At 35.6% G+C, this 25,004-nt stretch overlaps 1 protein-coding gene across 2 annotated transcripts in view; it reads right to left on the bottom strand.

The window, feature by feature from the left end:
• The window catches only part of LOC146148602 (serine/threonine-protein kinase B-raf-like), a 101,565-nt gene that overhangs the window by 27,349 nt on the left and 49,212 nt on the right, over positions 1-25,004 (bottom strand). For both annotated transcript variants that reach the window (XM_083388417.1, XM_083388416.1), the window contains 3 exons: positions 20,661-20,742; positions 18,277-18,375; positions 8,665-8,698 (listed from right to left, as the gene is read on the bottom strand). In XM_083388417.1, coding sequence (XP_083244543.1) covers positions 8,665-8,698; positions 18,277-18,375; positions 20,661-20,742 — 215 coding nt within the window. The remainder of the gene's footprint in view (positions 1-8,664; positions 8,699-18,276; positions 18,376-20,660; positions 20,743-25,004) is intronic.

Below are 25,004 nucleotides of genomic sequence, written 5' to 3'. Positions count from 1 at the left end.
AGATACAGGATGACGGATTTTTTTTTCCATTAATGGTATACACGGCGCCTTCTAGGTTGAAGATATTTTACAAACGAGGTCAAAACACACCAGAAAACAAAAAAGAAAAAACTGCGTAAGTAGCCAAATATATAATAAGTTACATGGTTATAAATTAGGGCTACCATATTTTTGGCATCCAAAAACGAGGACATTTTTTTGCCTGCAAGTAAAACTACGTTTGAGAAAAACATGCCATATCCACAAGTAAACCATTCAGCTCCGAAATTATTACGTCCTTTTCTGAAACAAGGATACTTCTTACGTAGCTCATCAGTAAACAAAGTTTTCCTCTTCAGCATTATAATTTATAGCTTATTTCGCTTTATGGTTGTCTAAATTTAGAGAATAATAAAGAAAAATGAAAGCATCTGCTGAGAACCACCTGCATGCTATAGAACAGACCACTGTTTCTCAACCTTTTTTCAGCCGCGCCCCCCTTTGGTAATTTTCCTATGTCTTGCACTTCCCAAAAATTTGCTAATGTTTACATAAACTCCATGAAAAGCAATTCGGCATTTTCATTTAAATATCACAAAGACAACTTGAAAATAGTGAAGTCTATTGTTGGTCGCACGAAGCGCGAAAAAATTGGTTGAATTAGCGCTAAACTACAATTTTGAGGGGGCAATTTGTTTAAAAATAATAGGGCAATTTGTTGGAAAACCTGTTTTAAACCAGCAATTCAGCATGTTTTATGGCTACTGTAATTTTCAGAAATAAATACAACGTATCGCTTAAAATTCTTGTTAAAAGTATAAGCAACTAACTCGAAATGCAAAAAAGAGGACATTTGGACACTTTTGAGTGTCCTCGGAAGACCATAGTTTTCTTGAGAAAAGAGGACATATGGCAGGCCTATTATAAGTAGACCGTACATAAACAGCCTTTTATTTCCCTTATCAGGGTTGGGCTTAAGCACTCGCCCGCTCGCCAATGCGAGTACAATTCGCTCCGGGCGAGTGCTGATTGACACCCACTTGGCTTCGGCGAGAAATTTTCAACTTGTGTTAAGCAACACGACTAAGCGAAATATTACTTAGCGCCAGTTATTTCGTTAAACACTAAGGCGCAAATATATTTAACACTACACAAATAATAAGGTTAATCAAAGTCACGTTCGAAGCTCTTAATGAAGAATCTTTGTTCCGTTGTATGATCGTAATAAACACTCTTTGCAATTGCTGCAGTTTTGCACAACAATAAGTCCGAATGAAAATGTTGTATATTATTTGTAAGCAGTCTTTTTTAAGAAGGTTTTGAGGGACCAAAATGGCCCACTGAACACTATGGTATTTTAAAATATCGCCTACTTGTGTAACTGTAGCTGAGAATTAATAATGAGTCTACGTAAGTATGTTGTTGCAAACTTTTAAGCTCATAGCGGTCAACCAAGCCAAAGCTGAAAAAATAACTGTCTGAATATTTCATATCGCAATTATGTTAAGATACGAATCGAAACCATTGCGGACGCCCTTGGAAAATTGAAACAACCCACTATAGGGTGTTGTACAGCACAGAATCTCTGGCATATGGTTGTTAACTGTGAAAGAATGGTTTAGTTGTAAATTTACAATTATCTTGTGTTGCGGTTCAACCAGTAACTATAGTGTTAGGCGAAATGTGGCGTTTTGTTTCTAGCGCGAAGCAACCTGCGGTGAAACGTCCTTCAAGCACAGAAAAAACAGAATACGATAAAAAAGAGCGCGAGCATGTAAAAAAATTGGAAAACAGGCATGCCGTGGCTACTAAATTGTCAGTGTTATTTTTTCACTAAAGACTGTAAAAAATATTTCGGCTGAAATACATAGTTTTAAGCGTAAACTGCTTTACAGGGAATTAATTTCTTCATCCATGCATGGAAATAAACGACCAGACTTTTATAAACACTAATGTTTACGTATAGAAACCATAAGACAGGTTAACGATAACCCAAGAAATGACCGCGCTAGGACGGTAATTTGCAGACTGCGTGCCAACAAATTTGGCGAGTGTTATTTCGTCTGGGCGAGTGCTGATTGATAGCCGCTCGCCAGGCTGGTGAGTGTAATTTTTTTCTTAGGAACAACCCTGCTTATGCTATATCAACTTATAAGTAGGCCTATTAAAACAAATATCAATCAATCTTTTTTACAACAGATGTTGTAAAATTTATTATTGTTTGGCTTTTCCTGCAAAGTTGAGTTACACAAGTATTAAAGGACTACCTTGTGAGGGGTCCGTTTTGCCCCAACACTATGCATTGCAAAAAACCTAATTTTTTTTTAATAACTGGGAACTTAAAAAGTCCAACTGTTCCAGATTAATAAACAGGTCTACAAATTATTTAGCAAAAAATAAAATAAAAAGACTACTCAAACTTGAGTTGTAAACATAATTTTACTGTGCTATCCCTATATCAACATTATCCAAACACATTTTCTCTCCTTCCGGGATTGTGCAAAATCAAATCTGTCTAATTTTTTGCCACAAACGTTTTTTCAGACGACAATTTGTAGAGTTTAGTAAACTGACGCTCGCAATTACTGACGCTCGCAATTTTTGTTAAAAAAAACAACAAAAAAGTGAGGTGTCAATTTTCACCCGCTTTCCCCTATTACATTTAAAACATGTTTTATGTACATACGTATGTCTTTTTTTACTATTTGTACCTTGCAATTGTACAATTGTTCTTCCCGCAAAATTTTATAAAAGGGCTAACAATCTTCTTCAGGGCAATATATTGTACCTTGGTTGGCAAAATTAGGCCCTTCTTTAGTAAATAGCCTTAGGCCTACAGTACCCTTAATCCAGCTCTGGGTAATTGGAACCGATATAAGTTAATGTTTAAATGACGATGTTTGTGCCTAATTGTTCATACAAGAGTGGCAAGTTCGGATAAAAATCTGTCGCTGCAGCAACAAATTTATAACGCTTGCTATAAAATGTAGCCTTGTAGTGCAGTGTCAGCGTTTTGTTTCGAGTGACCAATTACTTTGGGTCAACCTTTGCATACCCAATAATTAAGAGTCAAACAAGCATTATTGAGCGAGCATGAATTGTGTAATGCTAAGGTGTGGAGATTGCAATTTCCTTCACTGCGTTAAGTTGCAAAGTAACATTTCCTCGTTAAACATGCTGGCCTTGGACGACCTGGTCTTGTGAGGTTCTGCACAGTGTACTCGTCAAGTAATGGTTATGGCAATAGTAACAATGTATTCTATTCACTACATTTTTTGACTGCATAACAGATCTCGTTAGTCAAAAAAAGAACTGACAGACAACAATGTTTTCAAAATCATGACCGAATAGCTGAAGAGCCAGAAATAGTTCATTGTACTCATTATATTGGCAAAATATTAAGTTTTGACAACAACCTGGACATGTATTACAGTTTACACAACTGCTTCAGATGTCAGTTGTTTAAAAATGGTAAACATTTGGGAGATTTTTTTATTAAAATATAAACATGTTAGCAAAATGTTTTGCGACTTATTGCTGTGACTGCGGTCACTGTAGGGTATATCAAGATAAATCCCTCTCTCCCAAACAAAATTGAGGTTTAATAATTGAATAAAAATATACTAGGATTCAATATTCAGGATTTGTTATTCTAGATTCGAAACGTAAAGTTCTAGAATACCCTGGGATTCTACTTTTAACATCCCTAGTGACCAGCACCTTTGCTAATTCACAAAAATGGTTTAAGATCAGCATGAACTGCAAGGAACAAATCATCATAATATAATAGTTCTATTCGGAGCGCAACAAAGTGCAACATTTAAGCAAAAATGTTATTGCATTTTAAAGAACACTTTTGCATTATTTAGCCCCATAACAAGATATTACACTATCCGAAACACAACTTTTGGTTATATGTATGTTATAGTAAATATCACATCCCTGGGTAGTGTTCCCTATAATGCGCAATGAGCCTAAAATCAAAGCACAAAGTGCCCAAAACTTGTTTTTATGGTATTCAATTTCTTTCAATGTGGTAACGTCAAATCCAGCAGAATTACCTAGAAAAATCTGCTTACTAGCCATTCGACATAACATCTGTCTTACCTTTGCCATTTTGAGAATTATTAAAATTAATGTAATTCTATAATAGTTGTTGCTGTACGCATTTGCAGGCTACTTCTGTTTATATTAACTCCCAAATATAAATTCTAAATATATATTTAGTTTTATTTGTCCAGAGGATGAATGTTGTTTAGAGAGATAGAGCAATGTGTGCAAGGGTAACACACGTCTAAAGTAAGTTTTCTCTCAAGACAAAAATTGACACTCTTTATTTGGAGTATAGTGTTGCTTGGTAGTTTGCGTGGTGGACTTCAGCAAATGTAACTGACTATAGTTTGTATTTAGTCAACCCATTTTAAAAACAACATGTAACATTGTAATTAAGTTACATTTAAAATGGTCATAATTATTTAAATCATTGGCTAAACATGCGACTCAAGCAAACTTACACAGGGATGGTACAACATGTATTAGTGATTTTTAGAGACCACAACTTGATGACTTTGATTAAAAATAGACCCCTTTTTATAACAACAAAAATTCATACTGTTTATTTAGACCAGGGGCGTGCAACCTGCGGCCCGCGGGTCAAATGCGGCCCACGGATCCAAAATATGTGGCCCGCGCGCTTTGGTTTTTGGCCTGCAACACAAAACATTTGTTCACTGTTTTAGGTAACTGTTAAAATATTAAGACTTACTGACTGTTCCTAAGTTTAGGTCACCTTTTAGCATGTATATGTTTAGATTATTAGGATACCCACAGTATAAGGACCTTAAATTACCGCCAACGGTCATTTTGAACGTAAATCAAATTCTAATTCCGCCACAATTAAATTCGCCTTAACGATAGCCTTTTGTTTTCCTATTGTTTTAAAACAACCATGGAACAATCTCTGCAGTAGCTGCTAATAGTTAGTTATTAGTTTGTTCATATTTTGAGTCAAATATTTAATCAAAATTTGATGGTTGACGGAAGCAGAAAGCGAAAGAAATTCCAAACTAATGTGACCAGTTAACAAAATAAAACTATAAAAATGTGTTTTGGATGCTGTTGCGTAAAGTTTACAAGTCGTGTGAAAGTTGACAGTGTTGATTGCACTGAGCGGTTAGCAATACAACAGCACTCAATTTTTTTCAAATGTATTGGATGGCAAAGTTACAATGCCAGACTAGGCTACAAGATTTTAGCCTTTGGTGAGGTTCGAATCACGATTTCGGCCATACCAGGACATTTGCTCAACCAACTGAGCTATGCTTTGCTTCAGTTTATAACACCCAATAATTTACTATGTTGCTAAGCAGGAATGCGGACTCGGGACTCGAGTAAGTAAACGCACAATTATTAAAGCAACGCACAATAGTTGGGTTAGGGTGTCGGTTAGCGTTTGGGTAAGGGTGGGTCAAGTATTATTGTATTTATCATTTAATAATATTGATTAAACTACCCGAATGCTAACCTTAATATTTGTTGTGGTAGGATTCTAGATCAGCGCCGAACTATTTACCAAATTTGCTTTAGAAATAAGACGTTTAGTTGTTGACCTACTATTTTTTGTTAACTTTTTTTACCTTAAAAATCGAGTGCTGTTGTATATAATTGAAAAAAAAATCGAGTGCTGTTGAACAATTTGTTCTTGAAATGCTTTTGAATAGCTAATTGTGGTCCATATAGCAAAAGCATAATAAAAATGGTCGTTTGATCTTTTTCGCTCATTTGAAATTTAATTGATTTTTCAAATATTCATGTAAGTTGTAAAAAAAATTCTCTCTGGCGCGCAGCTAAAAAGTAGTTATTTTACTGAAAACACCTCGATCTAAAAGTTTCCACAGCTAAAGAAATGTGTCACTTTAAAGATGGCATTGTTCGGTTTAATGTGCGTGTGTGAACATTTTTCCGAACTTGGTTTCATAAAATACCCTCATCGCTCAGAACTGACTAATGTACACTTTGAGAATGGACTTCGGGTTGCCAAAACTTCAATCGAAGTGAACTTGGATAGGGTGGTTGGGAAAGCAAACTAGCTTCAAAGCTCTCCTTAAAGGAATTTAAAAAAACTTTTCCGTAATTCGACTAAAAACATAACTGTTTTCTTTTCGTGGTAGTCATGAACATTGAACAGGTAGTCGACGAGATATATGTAAGTGGCCTGCGGTCTAATCTGATAAATCTGCACATATTTGACCCGGCAGTATAAAAGGTTGCACACCCCTGATTTAGACTGTCCGTTCAAGACACAAGTCAAAAGCCCTTCTTTACAAATAAAAGATAGGGCCATGCAGATAATTTCGATAATTTTGCTTGCAAAGGTTTAAGTGGTTACGCCACTAAATTTTTCATATAAATTTGCAAAATTTTACATTTTTATTACAGTTGATTCAATCATAACTGAATTATTGTATGATAAGCTTTTCAAGTGGCTTCAAATCTGTAACATGGATTATTGCATCATAAGTGGTTTTATGAACGTTTGACAGCCAGCTACAGTAGCTGATAAGACTGGTGTAAGCTTTTAGTCACCAAACAAGCCACGCTGACATTATAAAGGAAAAAGTCAGTTTCACCATTCACACTCAAATAAATAATCATTTGTTTGTAATCAATCATTGTTTCATAGAACTGTGAACTACATCTGGTTGTCGGTGTCTTTTCTATTTCATGCATATCAGAAAAAGTACATTTTTTGATCTTTGAGGCTTGGGTCGTGAGATGTTCATAAAACTCAGATTTGGGTCGCGCTCAAAAAACTTTGAGAACCACTGACATAAGGGATGACTAGCAACTGTGTGGTTTTACAACAGGCTACATGTTTTCGGACATGTTACAACTTTATAAGCAATAGTGATAAAAAGCCCACAGCATGTTGGATTCTTACTTTTGATTTACCACACAAAATTCTGTTAGATTTAAAAAAATTATCACACTTATTGTAGCCATATCTAATTTACATCAATGTGACAATGCAAATAGTCTTCTACCAGTTAGAACTAAACTGATAAATACTTGACTTGGGCAAGTCAGATTTAACCTGGGAAGAAATATACGCCAGATATTTAAAAAATATATATGAAAAAACAATGCTTGTATATTAATACTTTTTGTCATACATAGTTCAGATAAAACTTATTTTTGGCATATTTTTAGTTGTATGTAGCTTCAATAAAATTAATTTCAGCATGTTTTATTCTCATGTTGCCTGATTATCACTAATAAACACTTTTTTAGTTATAGGTAGCTCAAATAAAACTAATTTTACTCTTTAATTGTACTCTTTATTCGCAAGTAGCTCTGATAAACTCATTTGGACATTTCTTTAGTCATCATAGCACCATCTGTAAAACTAACTTAGGCATTTTTTGTCTGTACATAGCTCCAACAAAACTAATTGTGGCATTTTTTATTCGCACAAGCTAGAGTAAAACTAATTATGATACTTTTTAGTCATTTTTAGTTCCATCTGTTAACTAAAAAAAATTTTGTCACTTTTGATTCTCATGTTACTCCAGTAAAACTAACTTCAGCACTTTTTTGTAGCTTGAATAAAATTAATTTTTGCACTCCAAATCATGGCTGAAATTCTCAAATTAACTTGGTCTCAGAAAGCACATATGGCTCCCAGATATCGGACCAGCACCAATACTAGCACTTGGCATGGGAATCAGTACCGATCTGATACTATAGGACAGGGTTGGTCAACACACCGATTTCGAGATCGATTGGTCAATCGCCACATCTCAGATAAACTCAAGTAGCACACATAGTGTAGTTACTATAGGTGTTGGTCAGTAGACTACCATCTTGCAGATTCGTTATGTGGAAAAATACTATTCAATTCATAACAGTAGCTGTCACACACTTGTAAGATGGCCAAGTGTTGTGTCTGGGCAAGCCTAATGAAGTGTATTATGACGTAACAAATTGAACTTCATTGCAGGATTGGAAGTGAGGCATACAGCAGTTTCTAGTTTTACAAAATCATAAGTAAAGAAGTAACATTCTTTTTAAGTCTTCTTTTCAAAGTTCAAAAGTAAACTTCACTTACTCCCTACAATGTAAGAAATTGCCGCTCACAATTTAATGAGTTGAAATATAACTTATTTACAGTAAAATAGTCACAAAAAAGGTGAATTGTAATGTTTGGTCTTGACACTTTATTACCCCACTGGCTGAGCGTGAGCCTTAAAAATATATTTCAGTTGATCGTAATTAAAAATAAGTTAGCCACCCCTGCTATAGGACATCCCTACCAAAAACATATTTGTGATTTGAAGTAACCTCTAAGAATAAAAATGCCATCTGAACATTTAGCCTACTGTATTTTGGTTGACATTATTTGTTGATTCAACATATGTGTTTTACGTCATGAGTAAGGTGCCCGGGATAATCCCGAACACTGTACCCCAGTATCGAGTGCCTTTCGGCTGAGTTGTTTTTTGTAGATGTGGTCAGTTTTCTAAATGGTCTGCACTGTCTGACGTCTAAAATGCCAAAATTTTAGTATGAGAACGGACTTTTTACTGTATTTAATACATATTCCATTTACCATGTAGTATTAAAACATGTTGTAAAAAACGCTACATGACTACATTGTTTAAAAAGTGTTTGAACTTTCACACTTACCTAATTGTACTGATTGAGAAAATCCAACGGCATCCTGCAATGCAAAATAATAAAATAATTTGGATAAAAAACTTTTTTACAGGTTTAGTTAACTAAATATTGGTATTCATGCTGTTACTACAAATCCAGTGCAGAATACTCTGTAAAACTGCACCAGTATCATGTAAGCCAGACAGGATTATCTAGTTATGTTTTAAGTGGGTGTTAAATAGTTTGTTTTACTAGCGTATTACTTTTATCATTTTTAGAAAAGTTATGTGCTATTGGTGGTACTGGTTTGTTCTAAAGTTTTTGGTGCACATAGAAAAAGGTGGTAAACCATACAAATAATACACAAATTTGCAGCCTTTAAATAAATTCGGCAGACTTCTAAAACTTGCTGAGCTGTCAAGATCTTAAGCGAAGGGAGAATTATATTGCAAATGTTGCGCCACATTGTATAAACTTTTAGAGAGTCCTATAAAATAATATACAGCGCTTTTATCCAAGAGAAATAAGTGATTAGTGAAACTGCAATGTGTTTTGAATAACTTGGTTCATGTAAAGAAACAAACCAAACATAACTCTTTGTGGCATCTAATTTTTTCTCCTATTTAATATCACTTACTGTATTTCACAAGCATGCAAATGGTAAAAAAGCTATGTATTAATTTTAACAAATGCAAGTGGTAAAAAATGCACAAACCAATTTTTACTTTAACAAATTTTGAAAAAATCCTTTACATTCTAGCTACCTACAAACAATAAAGTGAAATTTAATTTTTTCAGCTACAGATGAATAAAAAATTGCTGGAATTAGTTTTTATTAGAGGTTTGTTCTAATAAAAGTGCCCAAACAAGTTTTATTCAAGCTCTGTGTAAATACCAAGTATATGAATTTGGCTTTAAAAACACCCTAAATAGTCCGGGAGTTGGCAAAGATTTAAATAGCATGTCAAGTGCAAAAGGTTTGACTATTTGGAGCATTTAAGGGTCCCATATGGACCCCCAGAAGGCCGGTCTTAAGTTATGAATTTGGTGCGTTTAGAATAGGGGGCTGTTGAAAAAAACCCAAAATTTCTGTTTAAATATCATGTCGAGTACATCGATCAAACCTATTTTAAATGTTGCGCCACATATCAGTGGTGAATAAATGACCTATCTTAAGTGCGGGAAATGGTGCGAAACCCATTAAGAACACCCTTTATGGGGTCACCATGTCACGTTTAAATATCATTTCGAGTACATTAATGAAACTGGGTGAAAAGAAACTTTATATCCCCTTGTAACAGGAATGGTAAGTCTTAGTTGATGTTTTGGTGCAAAATACATATAGGAACGGGTCAAATGTAGCACAGGTACCTCATCATTTACATAAAAATATATAAAGTGGATAGTCTCTTAGCCTCTCTATTTCTCTCTCTCCCTCTCATTTATCTAATAACATTGCTGGATTTATTTTATACAGGTAGTTTATTGTTTTCTCACCACACTAGAATCATAAAAAGAAACTAAAGCACATGAGATCGTTGCGAAGGATTGGTTAATTGCGAACCTTAAAAGTAAAAACGAAAGTAGAGTTATATATATACGGTACAATATATGTTCAATTGTTCATATCATGTTTCAAGTAGCCTACAACAGTATGGCTTACACATTGTTATATAACAAAGAAATAATACAGTTATTGACTGAAATATAATGACAATGCAGAAGAATGACATATCAATGAAATGTTTCAAAAATGTCCTTATTGTTTTCTAAATTCTAAACTCTAAATCTAAACCGTCTCATGCTGATCAAAGATTATGTATGCATATATGTACATATATATTATATTGACCATTATCCTGCTTCAAATTTACGAATCAACAATTTTATTTTGCAGGCAAGTGCAATAACTTGAGATGGAAAATACTGATGGTAACCTCAATAGTGGCAAGCTGCATTGTATATTATATGTTAGTGCAGTGGTTCTCAACCTGTGGTACGCGTACCACTAGTGGTACCGAAGTCATTTTGGGTGGTACGCTATACGCAGTATGTTTTAAGTAAAATTACAGTTTTATCAAAAGTTTAAGCATTTTTTTTTATTGTAATAAACTATACATTCATCGTAATGATTGTATAGTTAAATATTTTATGCTTCTTTAACGATAGGAACTATTATCTTTCCGGAACATCTATGCAAATATTTATGACATCATAGCAAAACAACAAAGAATAACAAAACTCGACTACCAGTATCTTGCAAGTTAAAAAAGAGAAACTTTTTTGAGAGTAGTGGGCCGCATTTGTTTTGAAATTTCCGGGCTAACTAATTAGCTAATACACCCCTGTTAATAATTCTATATACATTCTGAGTAAAGTTGAGTTTTTCGACAATTTGTTGGTACGCAACAAGATCATAGAAGCTCGAGGTGGTACGCAGTGAAAAAAAGGACGAGAACCACTGTGTTAGCGGAACTTTGAGAGAAAAGAAGACACGCACAGAAGTGTTGTTGTTTACAGAAGATAGCTGGAACACTGTGCAGGCTGCTGTAGCCAAACGACAAGCAAAGCCCAAGTTTAAAAAATCTTTGTATTATTTAGTAGTTGGTGCTTTTCCGGAAAGGCCATATGAAAATGAGGGTTACAATGTGTTATGTTACCGGAAGTTTACAGGGGTGACAGCATTACTAAGATATAAAGAATATTTATATCTGCTAGCAGCTAATAGGAAGACAAAAACAGAGTAACTCCGGAATTAATCAAGTCAGCAGCATTAAAAAAATATTCATGAATACATTGAAAGTTCAGTACTTACTAATAAACAGCCAGAGCTCTCTACAAATCACCAATGCTAAGAAACAACCTAAATCGAAATCTAACTGCATACTTTCGTAATAGAACAAAGATGCAAAGTCCAGTTGGTTAAAAGCTAGGATGTATTATCTATAATTCAGAAATCAAGAAAGAAGCAGTTTGTCTTGCATTCGACTATTCAAAATCTGAAAATAGAGTTTTGATAAAGGCCGCTTTGTTTCTATAAGAGCTGCTTAATGCATTAAAAAAAAAGAAATCCAACATTAAATGATGTCTAAGATGGTGATACACAGATTCCTCATCAAGATTTTTAAATTTTTCAGGGTTCTGTACACCGGGAAGATAAATGAAGATTGTGGAAAACGTATACAAAGGCGAATTGAAACAACTAGCCAGGACACGTTGTTCATTGTACAAAGAGGCAAGGCAAAGACCAAAAAACATGTTACACTTGGCCATAAAATCCATTACAGGTAGCAAGAAGCTTGTTGAAGTTTTCAACAGGCTTGGACACTGCTTGAACTATTCCTCTTTAGAAGAACTTGAAACGGCAACAGCTGAAGCAACATTGGAGAAACAGGCCTGCCCCGAGGATACAATTCAAGGATACCTAGTAGGACTTGCGTTTGACAACTTTGATGAGTTTACACAAACATTGTCATGTAGCGGAACTTTGCATGATACAATAGTAATTTTATACCAGAACATACCAAGCTCCACATCTGAAAGGATCGCCATCCAATCTTCTGTGACTCGGGGACTATTTGACAAGTCACTTAGGGGGACCCAGAACAAGAGATCGCTAACTACATCCGATATACCGCTAGTTCCATATATTGGTGCTCCTTAAGTACGACAATTCAACTACAAATAAACAAATGTGTTTGCTCTACCAAATTGTGCATCAAAGGCTAGACAGCTCGATTTGATGTGGATGATGAGCCATGTATTAGTGACATGTTTTCCACTGTGTAGTAGGAATGTAATCAAAAGTATGGCATCGTATCATTTCACCTCAATGCTGCAAACCTGCTATGCAAAAAAACAGGCATCAGAGAAGCCACGATTTGACAATGTTTTGTAATACTTCCATGTCAAAATGGCATTCTTCAAAGCACTTGGGAAGCTGGTTACTGAATCAGGCGGTGGGGACATTTTAACAGAAACAGGAGTTCTTGCCCCAGGATCCCCAATGGATTTATTTCTGGAATACACATTTCAATGGGTTTCTTGAGAAATATTAACGCAAAGAAGAATTAAACTTACTGATTACACACCGCTTTGTGATCTTGGTAAAGTTATGGAAACTGAACTTTTTCAGCATTGTATCGCCCAGTATGATGCATATACTATTTCAACAAGATCTGGAAGTCACGGTTCCATTGCACAATTCTGGATGATGCATATAGATTATATCAGAGTCTTCCACATCTTGAGAGAGCTATACACACCAATGATATAGCACTATTTGTGTCAACACTAACACCAGTTATTAATTTGTTCTTTGCAACAGCTCATATAAATTACTCACGATGGTTAACGAAATACCAGTTAGATTTGCTGAACATAGATGACACATACCCCAGGTTTAAAGATTTACTTTCAAAAGGGGCATCTACTATAAGAAGGACGGATCATGACTTTAGCAGATGTGCAGTCAATTTAACCCTTGAACAAACCATCAATGCTGATGGAGCATATAGATTAACTGGTATCACTGCTTTAACGAATGACTACTATGCCCCTTGGAGATGGATGATAACAAAGTCAACGCTACATCCTTTATAAGTTTACTTCAAGAAATGTCAGGTTTGACCAATAAAGAAGATGTCACATCTGAACTGCGAGAAAGGCGCATCAGACGTGATAACGAAGACCTCCAGAAAATCATGAAACAAATTCAAGACACAGATAACCCCTTTGCTAACAGCTTGATATCGGACGTTCTGTACAACATAAACACTGGCAAGGGGGCAAGTCCAGAAATATGCAAAAGTCTACTGAGTGTCCCTGAAAGAGGAAAGACTAGATATCAGGAGTTCATCCAGTCATGCTCTAATGATTCAAACAAATTTGATAGTACCCCAACAATGGAAAAGCTTAAAACATTTGCTGGATGTGCCAAAAATCACAGAACTAAAGACAAAAAAATTGCTGATCTTCAAGGCACCAGGGATCTGATGGGGCGTTTGGTAGTTCTAGCAATAAAACGTAAGCTTGATATGCAACACATACTTAAGATTCCCCGGACTCCCGTTCTGCTATCCTTAGCTTGCCCGGATAAGGTTATTGCAAAAACAAATAAGATTGTATTGCTAGACTTATTGGAGAAAAAAGACTAAGGAGACAAACGCCCAAGTGAAATATTTACTGTAATAATTGACAGCCAGTTTCTACTTCATGCAATGCCCTTAAATATGCCGTACACATATGGTGGCCTATCTAGGAGCATCCTCACTCAAAGTTTGGCAACACCGGCCAAGAATGTGCATATTGTTTTTGATGACTGCCCACAGGCTTCCATAAAGGACACAGAGAGGGACAGAAGAGGATCAGATGAAAGGATATATTTTATTACTGGCTCAGATCAGAGGCGAGTTTAACAGGATCTAAAACTCGTAATGAATACTATGTAATTTTGGGCGATCATAAAGTCGTCCCGGATGTTCCGGGCGAGTGTTACTACATTTAAGCTAATGATGGTGTGGTGAAATGGGATATGATGAGTGAAGAGAAAAACAACCATGAGGAAGCTGATATTTGTCTTGATGCTTTATCAGCTGACAGAGAAGAAGACAATATAGAAGTCAGAGCAACTGATACAGACATTGCTGTCATACTCCTGTATCACTGCAATAGATTCAAATCAACGATATGGATAGATTTTGGTACAAAGAACAACCCGTTGATACATTTGTATCTCTTCTATCTACGACAAACTGGGACCTAATATTTGTGCTGCAATTCCTGGCTTCCATGCATTCACTGGGTCAGACTACACATTGGCATTGTCAGAAAGGGTAAAATAAAACCCTTTCAGATGATGGAGAAGAACCAAGAGTACCAGAAGGCATTAGGTGCTCTAGCAACAGAAGAAAGTGTGTCTACATGCACGATTAAAACTCTAGAAAAGTTCACAGCTTGCATATTAGGAGCGAAAAAAATAAATTTACACTGGCCTACAAAAGTTCAGATACGAGAGGTTTGTGAAAACATTTCAGCCTGAAAAAGGAGGCGGAAATCGCTTATCGAGACTGAAAGGTTTCAATGCCAGTGGTTTACCGCCATGCAAAACAGAACTTGTGACACACATTAACCGAGTAGCATTTGTGGCACGGAATTGGGTTAGAGCCAACAATGCTACTTTACATCAGCAAACTGGTGAAAAGGATGGATTGAAGTTAGTAGATCTACGGGGAATCAGCTCCCTGATAGTCTACTGCCTGATGATCCAGAAACAGACACTCTTGATCAAGATGATGAGGTTTTGTTGAACATACTCAAAGTGACACTTCTGATGGTGATAGCACATCCGACGAAGACAATTAACTATTTGCAACTAAGGGTTATTAGAGATAACACTTAATTAAAACAAAACATCAGATCAGAACAATGAGTAACTGAAAGTGATCAGTTAACACTCTTGAAAACTCATCCACGTTGATAATATCACAGTGGAAGGTTCCAGTAAAAAATAAACGAGAACAGCAAAAAGAATACAAAAAATATCAGAACTTTTTATAGAAATAAAAGTCTTATTAATTTGGTAAAGGTTTTAACCCATTAGTAATAAGCCTTTAGAATCAGACTTGAAAGGTGTGTAGAATAAATAGTTTTCTTTTGATTTACATTTTTTATTATCGTACATTTACACAAACGTTATTTCAACGAATTAATTTACAAAGAGATAACATGGATAAAATTGACATTAGCATATATGTTTTAAACAAGTTGCCAGTCACAAGAATTTATATAATATTCAAATAAAATTATGTTACAGCATGGTATTGTGAATCGAATTTTTGTTTTTGTTGAGATTGGACCACCTTATAAATTTATGGATGTATGACTGTTCTTAAAACATTTTTCATCAAAAAAAATGGCAAAAAACAACCACATTACAGTTTTAGGGGGAATCTGAATTCATACAAAAATTAACAAGCCTCTATCGGCATTTATGAGAAGGTACCTGTTAGGGTTGTTCAGATTTTGAATTTTTTTAAAAAGTTTAGCTAATTGAAGTTTTTCCCATGGTTTGGACCTTAAAAATAGGATGGACGAAAAAAAATTTAAATTTGGGTCATGATTTTGCCCTCCTCAAAGCCCCCAAAGTGTAGCAGTTAAATCATCAAAATATGGGAATTCCCCTATTGTGACCAAACGATGGCAAATAGTATTGTAAAATATTATTTGTAATACATCAACAACAAATACACATATTCAACACAAAAAAGCATTAAAAACTAGTTAAAAAATATTTTTTTTTGCAACGATTACTATTTTAAAGTCTGGAAACTATCACTGATGTTCTTCTACGACTTGCAGGAGGCTAGCGTACTGCTGTGCATCATCAGTGATGTTTGCTGAGTAATCAGTGTTTAACTTGGCCATTCTCTCAGCAACAGGATTAACAACTTGATAGTTTTTACAAAGTTTTTTGCAACTTGGTAGTGTTTATCTTGTGGCCAGTCAGAAAATTGAAGCTTCAGCAAGTTGCAATAAACGCCCAGAGAGGAAAAAACAGGACTCCCAGCTGACAAAAATTTTAACTCTGGTGCATCCTGTTTCTTTTAAACGCATCACAGGCAACTCCAGGGGAAATTTACTTGTCTTGGGTGTATCCAAACTTTTTCTTGCCAATGCCGCTTTACTATCTTCGTCCATAGTAGGATGTGAACTGAACATAGAAAACAATACAGTTTCTTCATTTATGTACCAGTGATCAACTTCAGCAGCTTGTTGTAGGCAACCTATGCCACCTGGTTGTCATATTTTGAACACTCTTTCATGGTTTGCAAATTGTCAGGTATTTATTAAAGCATCGGAACCAATACGTGTTTTTAACCAAGCTTTAATATAAAACAAGGCAATAAACTGGTTGTTGCGCTGCCGGTGGTTTACAATTACATCAACACCAACATTGTTTGGCAAACCTGGTGCTACATGCAGTGCTCGATGGATGAGCCAGGTCCTTTACTGCTAAACAATGTTTATGTGGATGCAACATGTGGGCTACGAACAAGATATTGTAAACCACCGGCAGCGCATCAACCAGTTTATTGCCTTGTTTTATGTTTCAGCTTGGGTAAAAACAGCTATTGGTTCTAAATCTATAATAAACACCTGACGTTTTGGCAAACCATGAAAGAGTATTCAATAGGTTGCCTACAACAAGCTGCTAAAGTTGATCATTGGTACATAAATGAACAAACTGTATTGTTTTCTATGTTCAGTTCACACTTTACTATGGACGATGATAGGAAAGCGGCATTGGCAAGAAAAACTTTGGATACACCCAAGCCAAGTAAATTTCTTCTGGAGTTGCCAGTGATGAGTTTAAAAGAAACAGGATGCACCAGAATTAAAACACTTTTTTTTTTCAAAAAAAAGTCGGCTAGGGGTCCTGGTTTATTTTTTCCTCTCTTGGCGTTTATTGCAACTTGCTGAAGCTTCAATTTTGTGACTGGCCGCAAGATAAAGACTACCAAGTTGCAAAAAACTTTGTAAATACTGTCAAGTTGTTAAGGCTGTAGCTGAGAGAATGGTTAAGCTAAACACAGATTACTCAGCAAACATCACTGATGATGCACAGCAGCTTGCTAGCCTCCTGCAAGTCGTAGAAGAACACCAGCGATAGTTTCCAGACTTCAAAAACTAATCGTTGCAAAAAAAAGCTTTTTTAGCTAATTTCCAATGCTTCTTTGTGTTGAATATGTGTATTTGTTGTTGATGTATTTCAAATAACATTTTACAATACTATTTGCCATCGTTTGGTAACAATAGAGCCAATTTAACAATTTTTCACAATAGGGGAATTCCCATATTTTGATGATTTAACTGCTAAATATTGGGGGCTTTGAGGAGGGCGAAATCATGACCCAAATTTAAATTTTTTTTCGTCAATCCTATTTTTAAGGTCCAAACCATGGGAAAATCTTCGATTAGCTAAACTTTTCAAAAATTTTCAAAATCTGAACAACCCTATTACCTGTGCTACATTTGACCTGTTCGTAAATGTATTGTGCACCAAACCATTAACGTAAGACTTACCATTTCTATTACAGGGTGATATAAAACAGCCCCCTATTATAAACACATCACATTCATAACTTAAGACCGGCCTTCAGGGGGTCCATGTGGGACCCTCAAATGCTCCAAACAGTCAAACCTTTTGTACTCGACATGCTATTTAAATCTCTGCTAGCTCCCAGGTTAAAAAACTCATTAATCGTCTGACATCCTCGACAAAGAGAATTTTATTTAAATTAGCCTTTTAGGTAAATTTCCACAATTCTCCTGTCTAAGGAAAGACATATAAATGGTTATTAAATGGGATGAGCCATAGACAATGTTGTCGTTAGGGTGCCATGCACCCTTAGCATTAGCAGACTGCAAGAGAGTGACACCCCAAAAAAGGGTTTTCCGCTTCAGCTAATGTGCAAAATTTGGGGCTCCTGTGCACATTATGGATTTTTTTATAATATGCTCTTTGCATTTTCCACTATCACTAGATACCTGTAAGCCACTAATGGCCCTTGGATTAAGGTATTCACCAAAATAATATTCAAACCCCAAATTTTTGGCACAAAAAATAAAAATTATACATACAGAATGATGGTCTTGACCCAACATTGCAGGGTTGATGCTATGAATATTAAGGCTTGGTTGTGATGATGACCTTGGTCGTTGCAAGGTTGTAAATTGTTCCTGTAGTAAAACATCTATTAGAATGTGTGCAAACGGATGTTGATATATATATATATACATAATAGGGTTGTTGTCAGATTTATTTTTCGATTTATGTTGTTTCTGCCTAATTTCCCATTATGTGTGGCCTAAAAATTAACAAACTTCAGCCTAAAATTTTTAAAACAATCGGACCACATTTAGGGGCTCGGGGCTCTACATACACCTCAAAGACTTGGGTAAAATGGGATATTTCCACATAACACAAAACATTTAGCGGAATCTCTTTGGTAAGTTATTCCAAACCATCTCTAACTGCACACAAGTGGCAGGATGCTGTAGTTGACCTCAAAGAACTTTGCATTTCCACTCATGCTTCTGATCGCTCTTGAGGCACAATAAAAGGCAATGTTGTCTCGCTAAGTTACCCAGCTCGTTTTAGTGTGGGATTGCCAAGCGAGAATCTCATTTGGTAATACAAACAGTACTCGCCAACAACTCTCTACCACAAGACGCATGCAAGAGAGAATGCATCAAAATCACAAGAAACGACTTTCTGACTCAGCAAAATTGCTGCCAAACTGTTGTTTAGCGCTTTGTTTTGGAAATCATTAGCTGCTTTTGAATGTTAATTCTATTACAAAACAATTTAAGATAAACCTTATAATCTGCAGCATCACAACAACTTATGTATAATTTCACATGTAAAGGAATATTTATTGTATTGCGTAATTTTAAATGTGTTGCGGTTTTACGCTTTAGCACTGCTTATGCCACTTTGAACGCGCGACGTCTAGTGATAATTCACATCCGCTGAACTAAAAAGCCAACCTAGTGCCCTTTGCTTTTAGCTGATCCTGTCATATTGGATTTACCAAAAACATTTAATGTGTAGTTGCCAGGTCAGACATCCACACCCAGGTTTTTTTTTAAGGTTTGGTTTGGGTGACCGCTAAGTAGTTTTAAGAGACAAGTGTTTCATTTAAATACCAAAAAGTTGCAAGTCCAAAATTTGGGAAACCGCTGGAGAAATTTGGGGGACCGTTTGAGGCTCGCCCTTTATCACGTGTATGTCTACAAAAAATATTACAACAAATAGCTGTTTGATTATGTAATATGCCATGCTCTTCGAATTGCGTTTTTTATGCAGATCTCTTCTAAAACTCCTATTAAGCAAGAACTTTGAATCAATAAAATGCCTTGCTTTCTAGTAAGCCAGACAAACAAGTGTGCATCTGTTTAAGCAACAACTTCTGCCCCTATCTTGAAGAAGTTAGGTAATTCACCGAGGTAAAGTTCAAATGAGACTCATAATTAACGCCACAACACCTATGCAAAACGGTTTTGGGAAACACTGTTCATATCTATCTAAAAATGTAAAAACAATTATTTTAAAACTTTTTATTCATTTGTATCTATATTTAGATAGGTAACTTCTGTAAACATTGTGGCATAAATCGGGTGCCGCCAGTCAGCTGTGGAGATGATATAGAGCTAATGTTTTATACAAGTACACATCTAAGGTAATCGATTCCGCAACTAAAAACCAAATAGACTGATTTTTATTTGTGTTTCATGCAATCAATTTGCTTTAGGTGCATAAAACAACACCGGTTGGTTCGACAACAATAGTTCCTAAATTACTTTAACTACAACGTTATGTGAAGTCAAATGAAAGGGTTTTTACAGACTTTTATAAGTTTTATACTTAAATCTATTCAGCCCAAAAGCGATATTCTATAACTATTTTGCATGGTGTGACTTATAACTGTACAGTCCAATTCCTGAGCAATACTCAAATCTTTTTATGTACCATGTGCGTCATGTATCCTTTTAATTGAAGTTTTGATAATTTAAATTAAAACTAATCAACAAAATTTTGTTTTTTATTTATTTATTTAATACAGGCATTTAACCTGGATTTTTGCTTCAAATTTACGCAAGAGTTCATTTGAGAACATTTGTTTTGATTACGTAACTTTGTGACATTATTCTAATGCCTCAACTTAATAACAAATATTCTGAATCTGCCACTGTTTTCATAATGGTTTTACGTAGTGAGCCTTCAATAGGTCTGAAAAGAGTACTTTGGGATGCAACGAAAAAAGTTTGCCGACCACTGGTCTAACGTCTTTTTGGAAAGCACTGTTTGTATTGATAAATATAGTATATAATCGTGTATGCAAACCAAGCTTCCTGGCCTACCATAACAGTATACGAGCATACAAATATAATGCATAAATTAAGTTAAATATACTCTAATTCTAGTAGATGTATCATATAAACATACAGATGTCAATACTTACTCCATCTATTGTATCCCAGGGGTTTAATTCGGTTGGTGTGTTGGGAGAGTCGGGGGAAGGTGTCTGAGGTCTGATTTTTTCCCTTTAAACAAGTCATGCTTTTTACTAAGTTAGCATCACATGGATTATATATAAAATGAAACGTGACAACATAAGTTACAACTGTAGGCAGTACCAACCACTGTACTATGAAAAACAATAATAGAAAGTTTTTCTTTGAAAAAGAGTATCGAAGGCTTTTTTTGTGGACAAGCCTAAAATTGCTGAACATTTTTGATTGCTAAAGTAAGTGTTCTTTACAAAAATGTATCTATGAATGGTTGTATTTGCCAGAAAGTGTCAAATATGGTAGGCTGAATGTATCCCTTTAGAGCAGTGGTTCTTAACCTTTGGTAACCTTTCAAACTCCTATGTTATTCTACAAGCGTTCGTCGAACCCCAAATTTTCGCTCAGCATTCGTTTCTTCCTGCTAGCAGCTGAAACTGGGCGTAATAAAATTATAAACTTGCATTTTAAATTATAAACTTGCCCAAAAAACAGTCACTTCACTAGTCAAGAAATATGGGTCAACTGACCCTTGAATATTTAGAGGGGCGCGAAATAAAAAAATGATTGCTAACGGTCAGGAAAATTTTTAGAAAAGTTTGTGGAACCGCTGGTTCAAATAGAGTGTTTTCTTTTCAAGTTTGATCATTACCTAAAATAAATTAAACCAAATTATTTATTATACATTGGCCAGTTTGTCTGTTTCAATATTTTCAATTCTATAGTCTACCGATTATAAGTCTGAAAAATGTAAATTTAGAAAAAATAGAAACATGTATTCCCCAACTGATTTGTGTCAATTGAGGTTTACATATTAACAAAAAACAGTTTAGCTCAATTAATCACTGTTAAAACAAGCTTTAAATCTGTAGTTTCAAACAATATGAAAAACACTATTATGCGCTAATACGCAAACTATTAAATCGAAAGTTTTGCTAGATGTTTAGGCCTGATGTTGGTATTCTGGTTGGAGCAAGATGCACAACAGGTGCTAACAGAGAGGCGTACACTGCCTTAAGATTTCGCATTTAAACTTGCGGCGGGAAATACACCCTATTGACACTTGATTGTTAGGCGAAGCTTATCGCGAAGTTATTGGTCGCCCGAAAAAAAGCTAACGCCGCATTGAAAGCAAACATTATAAATGAGTCGCCGATATTCTGCTTTGAACATCTCTACTCGCAATGCTTCCCTCCGTTAATTGTACGGTGGGTGAAACTTTATTCACGGCCTTACCTCTTTGTGTATTACCGCGACAATACGATGAAATATGATTTGGAGAATATTGGAAAAAATCGTATTTGGAGAATATTTGCTATTTGCACCTGTATAGTATGTTACTCCAATCCAACATATCAACACACAATTTTAAGTTGTGTAGGCCTGGCGTTGATATGTTGGATTAGAGTTGCCACCAGATTTCGCATTTAAATTTGCGGCGGTAAAATAAGTTGTTTCTTAACAGCTTAAGTAATTTTACTAAAGAGAAGCCTCGTTTTAAAATGCAAGTCGCACGAGCCCAGTTTAGGAAGTGCCACTTCGCACAATGAAAGTCTCACGCGCGGGACAATAAAGCCCAGCAGGCGGTAAGTCGCTTCGTCACTTCACAAGCTGGACAAAGCAAGCGAATATGAACGAATTCTGTATGAAAGTTTTTCTGCTGTTAGATGGCAGTCGTTAGCTACAAAGTGCTAAAACGCAATATTTCAGGTTTTTACCCCCCAAGCAAAGGCCCCTGGGGGTGCAGCCTCATAAACTTTTACAAAGCACCTACATACCACTCTACGCCATGTCTGAAAATTTGAAGGTTCTACGATGTCTACTTTTTCTATAAAGCTTCGGACAAAAATCGGTCTGAAACATACCATAGGAAACCAAAAAAGAACTAGACGGGGGTGCGGTTGTTGTATATTTTGTCAGGGGTTATATTTTCAGGGCTTAGTGTTTATTTTCAATTTTTACTTTATATTAATTTTTTTTTTTTTTATTTTTTTTTTAATATTTTGTATTGTGTACTTTATATTATATATTTTGTTTTTCATTTTCCTTAACTTGTTTCTGCAAGCAAAAACAGATATGGGCCGAAAACTTCCCCACTTAAAATATGCCTTTGATGCGAAAGGGGTTCAAATATGGAGTAGAATTTGGGGAATGATTGAAACATATATTTGATAAATAGAATTTACTTAGATAATGCATATGGCTATTTTATTAAATTTTGACCAGCTTACGTGTTTGAAAATCAAATATTATCATTCTCTTAAAGACTAAAAATGGTTTAACGCCTATGGTTTGCTATACTTTTGCAAACTTTCACTAGGTAATTTTTTACCATAGCTTGGTCCGAGCAATCACTGTTAAAACAGGCTTTAAATCTGTCGTTTCAAACAATATGAAAAACACTATTACGTGCCTAATACGCAAACTATTAAATCGAAAGTTTTGCTAGATAAGTTTAGGCCTGATGTTGGTATGCTGGTTGGAGCAAGATGCACAACAGGTGCTAACAGAGAGGCGTAGACTGCCTTAAGATTTCGCATTTAAACTTGCGGCGGTAAATACACCCTATTGACACTTAATTATTAGGCGAAGCTTATCGCGAAGTAATTGGTCGCCCCAAAAAATGCTGACGCCGCATTTAAAGCAAGCATTATAAATGTGTCGCCGATATTCTGCCTTGAACATCCCTACTCGAAATGCTTCCCTCCGTTAATTGTACGGTGGGTGAAACTTTATTCACGGCCTTACCTCTTTGTGTATTACCGCGACAATACGATGAAATACGATTTGGAGAATATTGGAAACATCGTATTTGGAGAATATTTGCTATTTGCACCTGTTCTGTATGTTACTCCAATCCAACATATCTACACACAATTATAAGTTGTGTATAATAATATAATAACTTATGGCTTTGAAGCGAAGGGGGTTCAAATATGGCGTAGATTTTGGCAAATGATCGAAACATACATTTGATCAATAAAAATTTACGTAGATAATGCTTACGGCCATGTCATTACATTTTGGTCAGCTAGCATGTTTAAAAAGTCAATATTTTCAATCTCTCTAAATGATTTAACGTCTATGGTTTGCTATACTTTTTCCAACGTTTACTGTGTAAATTTTTACCATGCCTTGGTCTGAGCAATCACTGTTGAAACAGAGTTTAAATCTGTAGTTTTGAGCAATATGCAAACACGTTTATGTGCCTAATAAGCCACGTTTTATATTGAAAGTTTTGCCAATTTAAATCCAATAAACGCAAGATTTATTTATTTATGACGCCATGTTATGACGTAGCTTTGTAACGTCGTCGTTAAGAATGCGTTAAACTCAAGCTTTTTGTTGTTGCGGCCCTTGTATAATTATATTTGCTTAGACCTGGTGTTGATATGTTTGAATGGTGCAACAATTACAACATGTGCTAACAGTGATGTGTACACTGCCTGTAGGATTCGCATTTAAATTTGCGGTGGTAAAATATTTTGTGTTGTAAGAGCAATAGGTTTTTTTACTTAGAGAGGCCTCTTTATGAAAGGCAAGTCGCATGTGCATAGTTTTACTAGGCAAGCCACTTCCAACACAAATGTTGCACGCGCGGGACAATAGGGCGCAGCAGGGATGCCAGCAGCCGCCTCGTCGCGACGCGAGCTGGACAAAGCAAGCGAATATGAACGAATTCTGTATGAAAGTTTTTCTGCTGCTAGATGGCTGTCGTTAGCTACAAAGTGCTAAAACGCAATATTTCAGGTTTTACCCCCCAAGCAAAGGCCCCTGGGAGTGCAGCCTCATAAACTTTTACAAAGCACCTACATACCACTCTACGCCATGTCTGAAAATTTGAAGGTTCTACGATGTCTACTTTTTCTATAAAGCTTCGGACAAAACTCGGTCTGAAACATACCATAGGAAACCATAGGAAACCAAAAAAGAATAACGGCAAAAACAAGATATGTCCCGAAAATAAATTTTCGGCCCATATAATAACGGCAAAAACAAGATATGTCCCGAAAATAAATTTTCGGCCCATATAATAACGGCAAAAACAAGATATGTCCCAAAAATAAATTTTCGGCCCATATAATAACGGCAAAAACAAGATATGTCCCGAAAATAAATTTTCGGCCCATATAATAACGGCAAAAACAAGATATGTCCCGAAAATAAATTTTCGGCCCATATAATAACGGCAAAAACAAGATATGTCCCGAAAATAAATTTTCGGCCCATATAACTAGACGGGGGTGCGGTTGTTGTATATTTTGTCAGGGGGTATATTTTCAGGGTTTGGTGTTTTT

The sequence above is a fragment of the Ascidiella aspersa genome, chromosome 4 (genome assembly GCF_963924565.1).
Source record: "Ascidiella aspersa chromosome 4, kaAscAspe10.2, whole genome shotgun sequence".
NCBI lineage: Eukaryota > Metazoa > Chordata > Ascidiacea > Phlebobranchia > Ascidiidae > Ascidiella > Ascidiella aspersa.
Note: the sequence above shows the minus strand (reverse complement) of the source record. Positions and strands in the feature narration are given on the sequence as shown.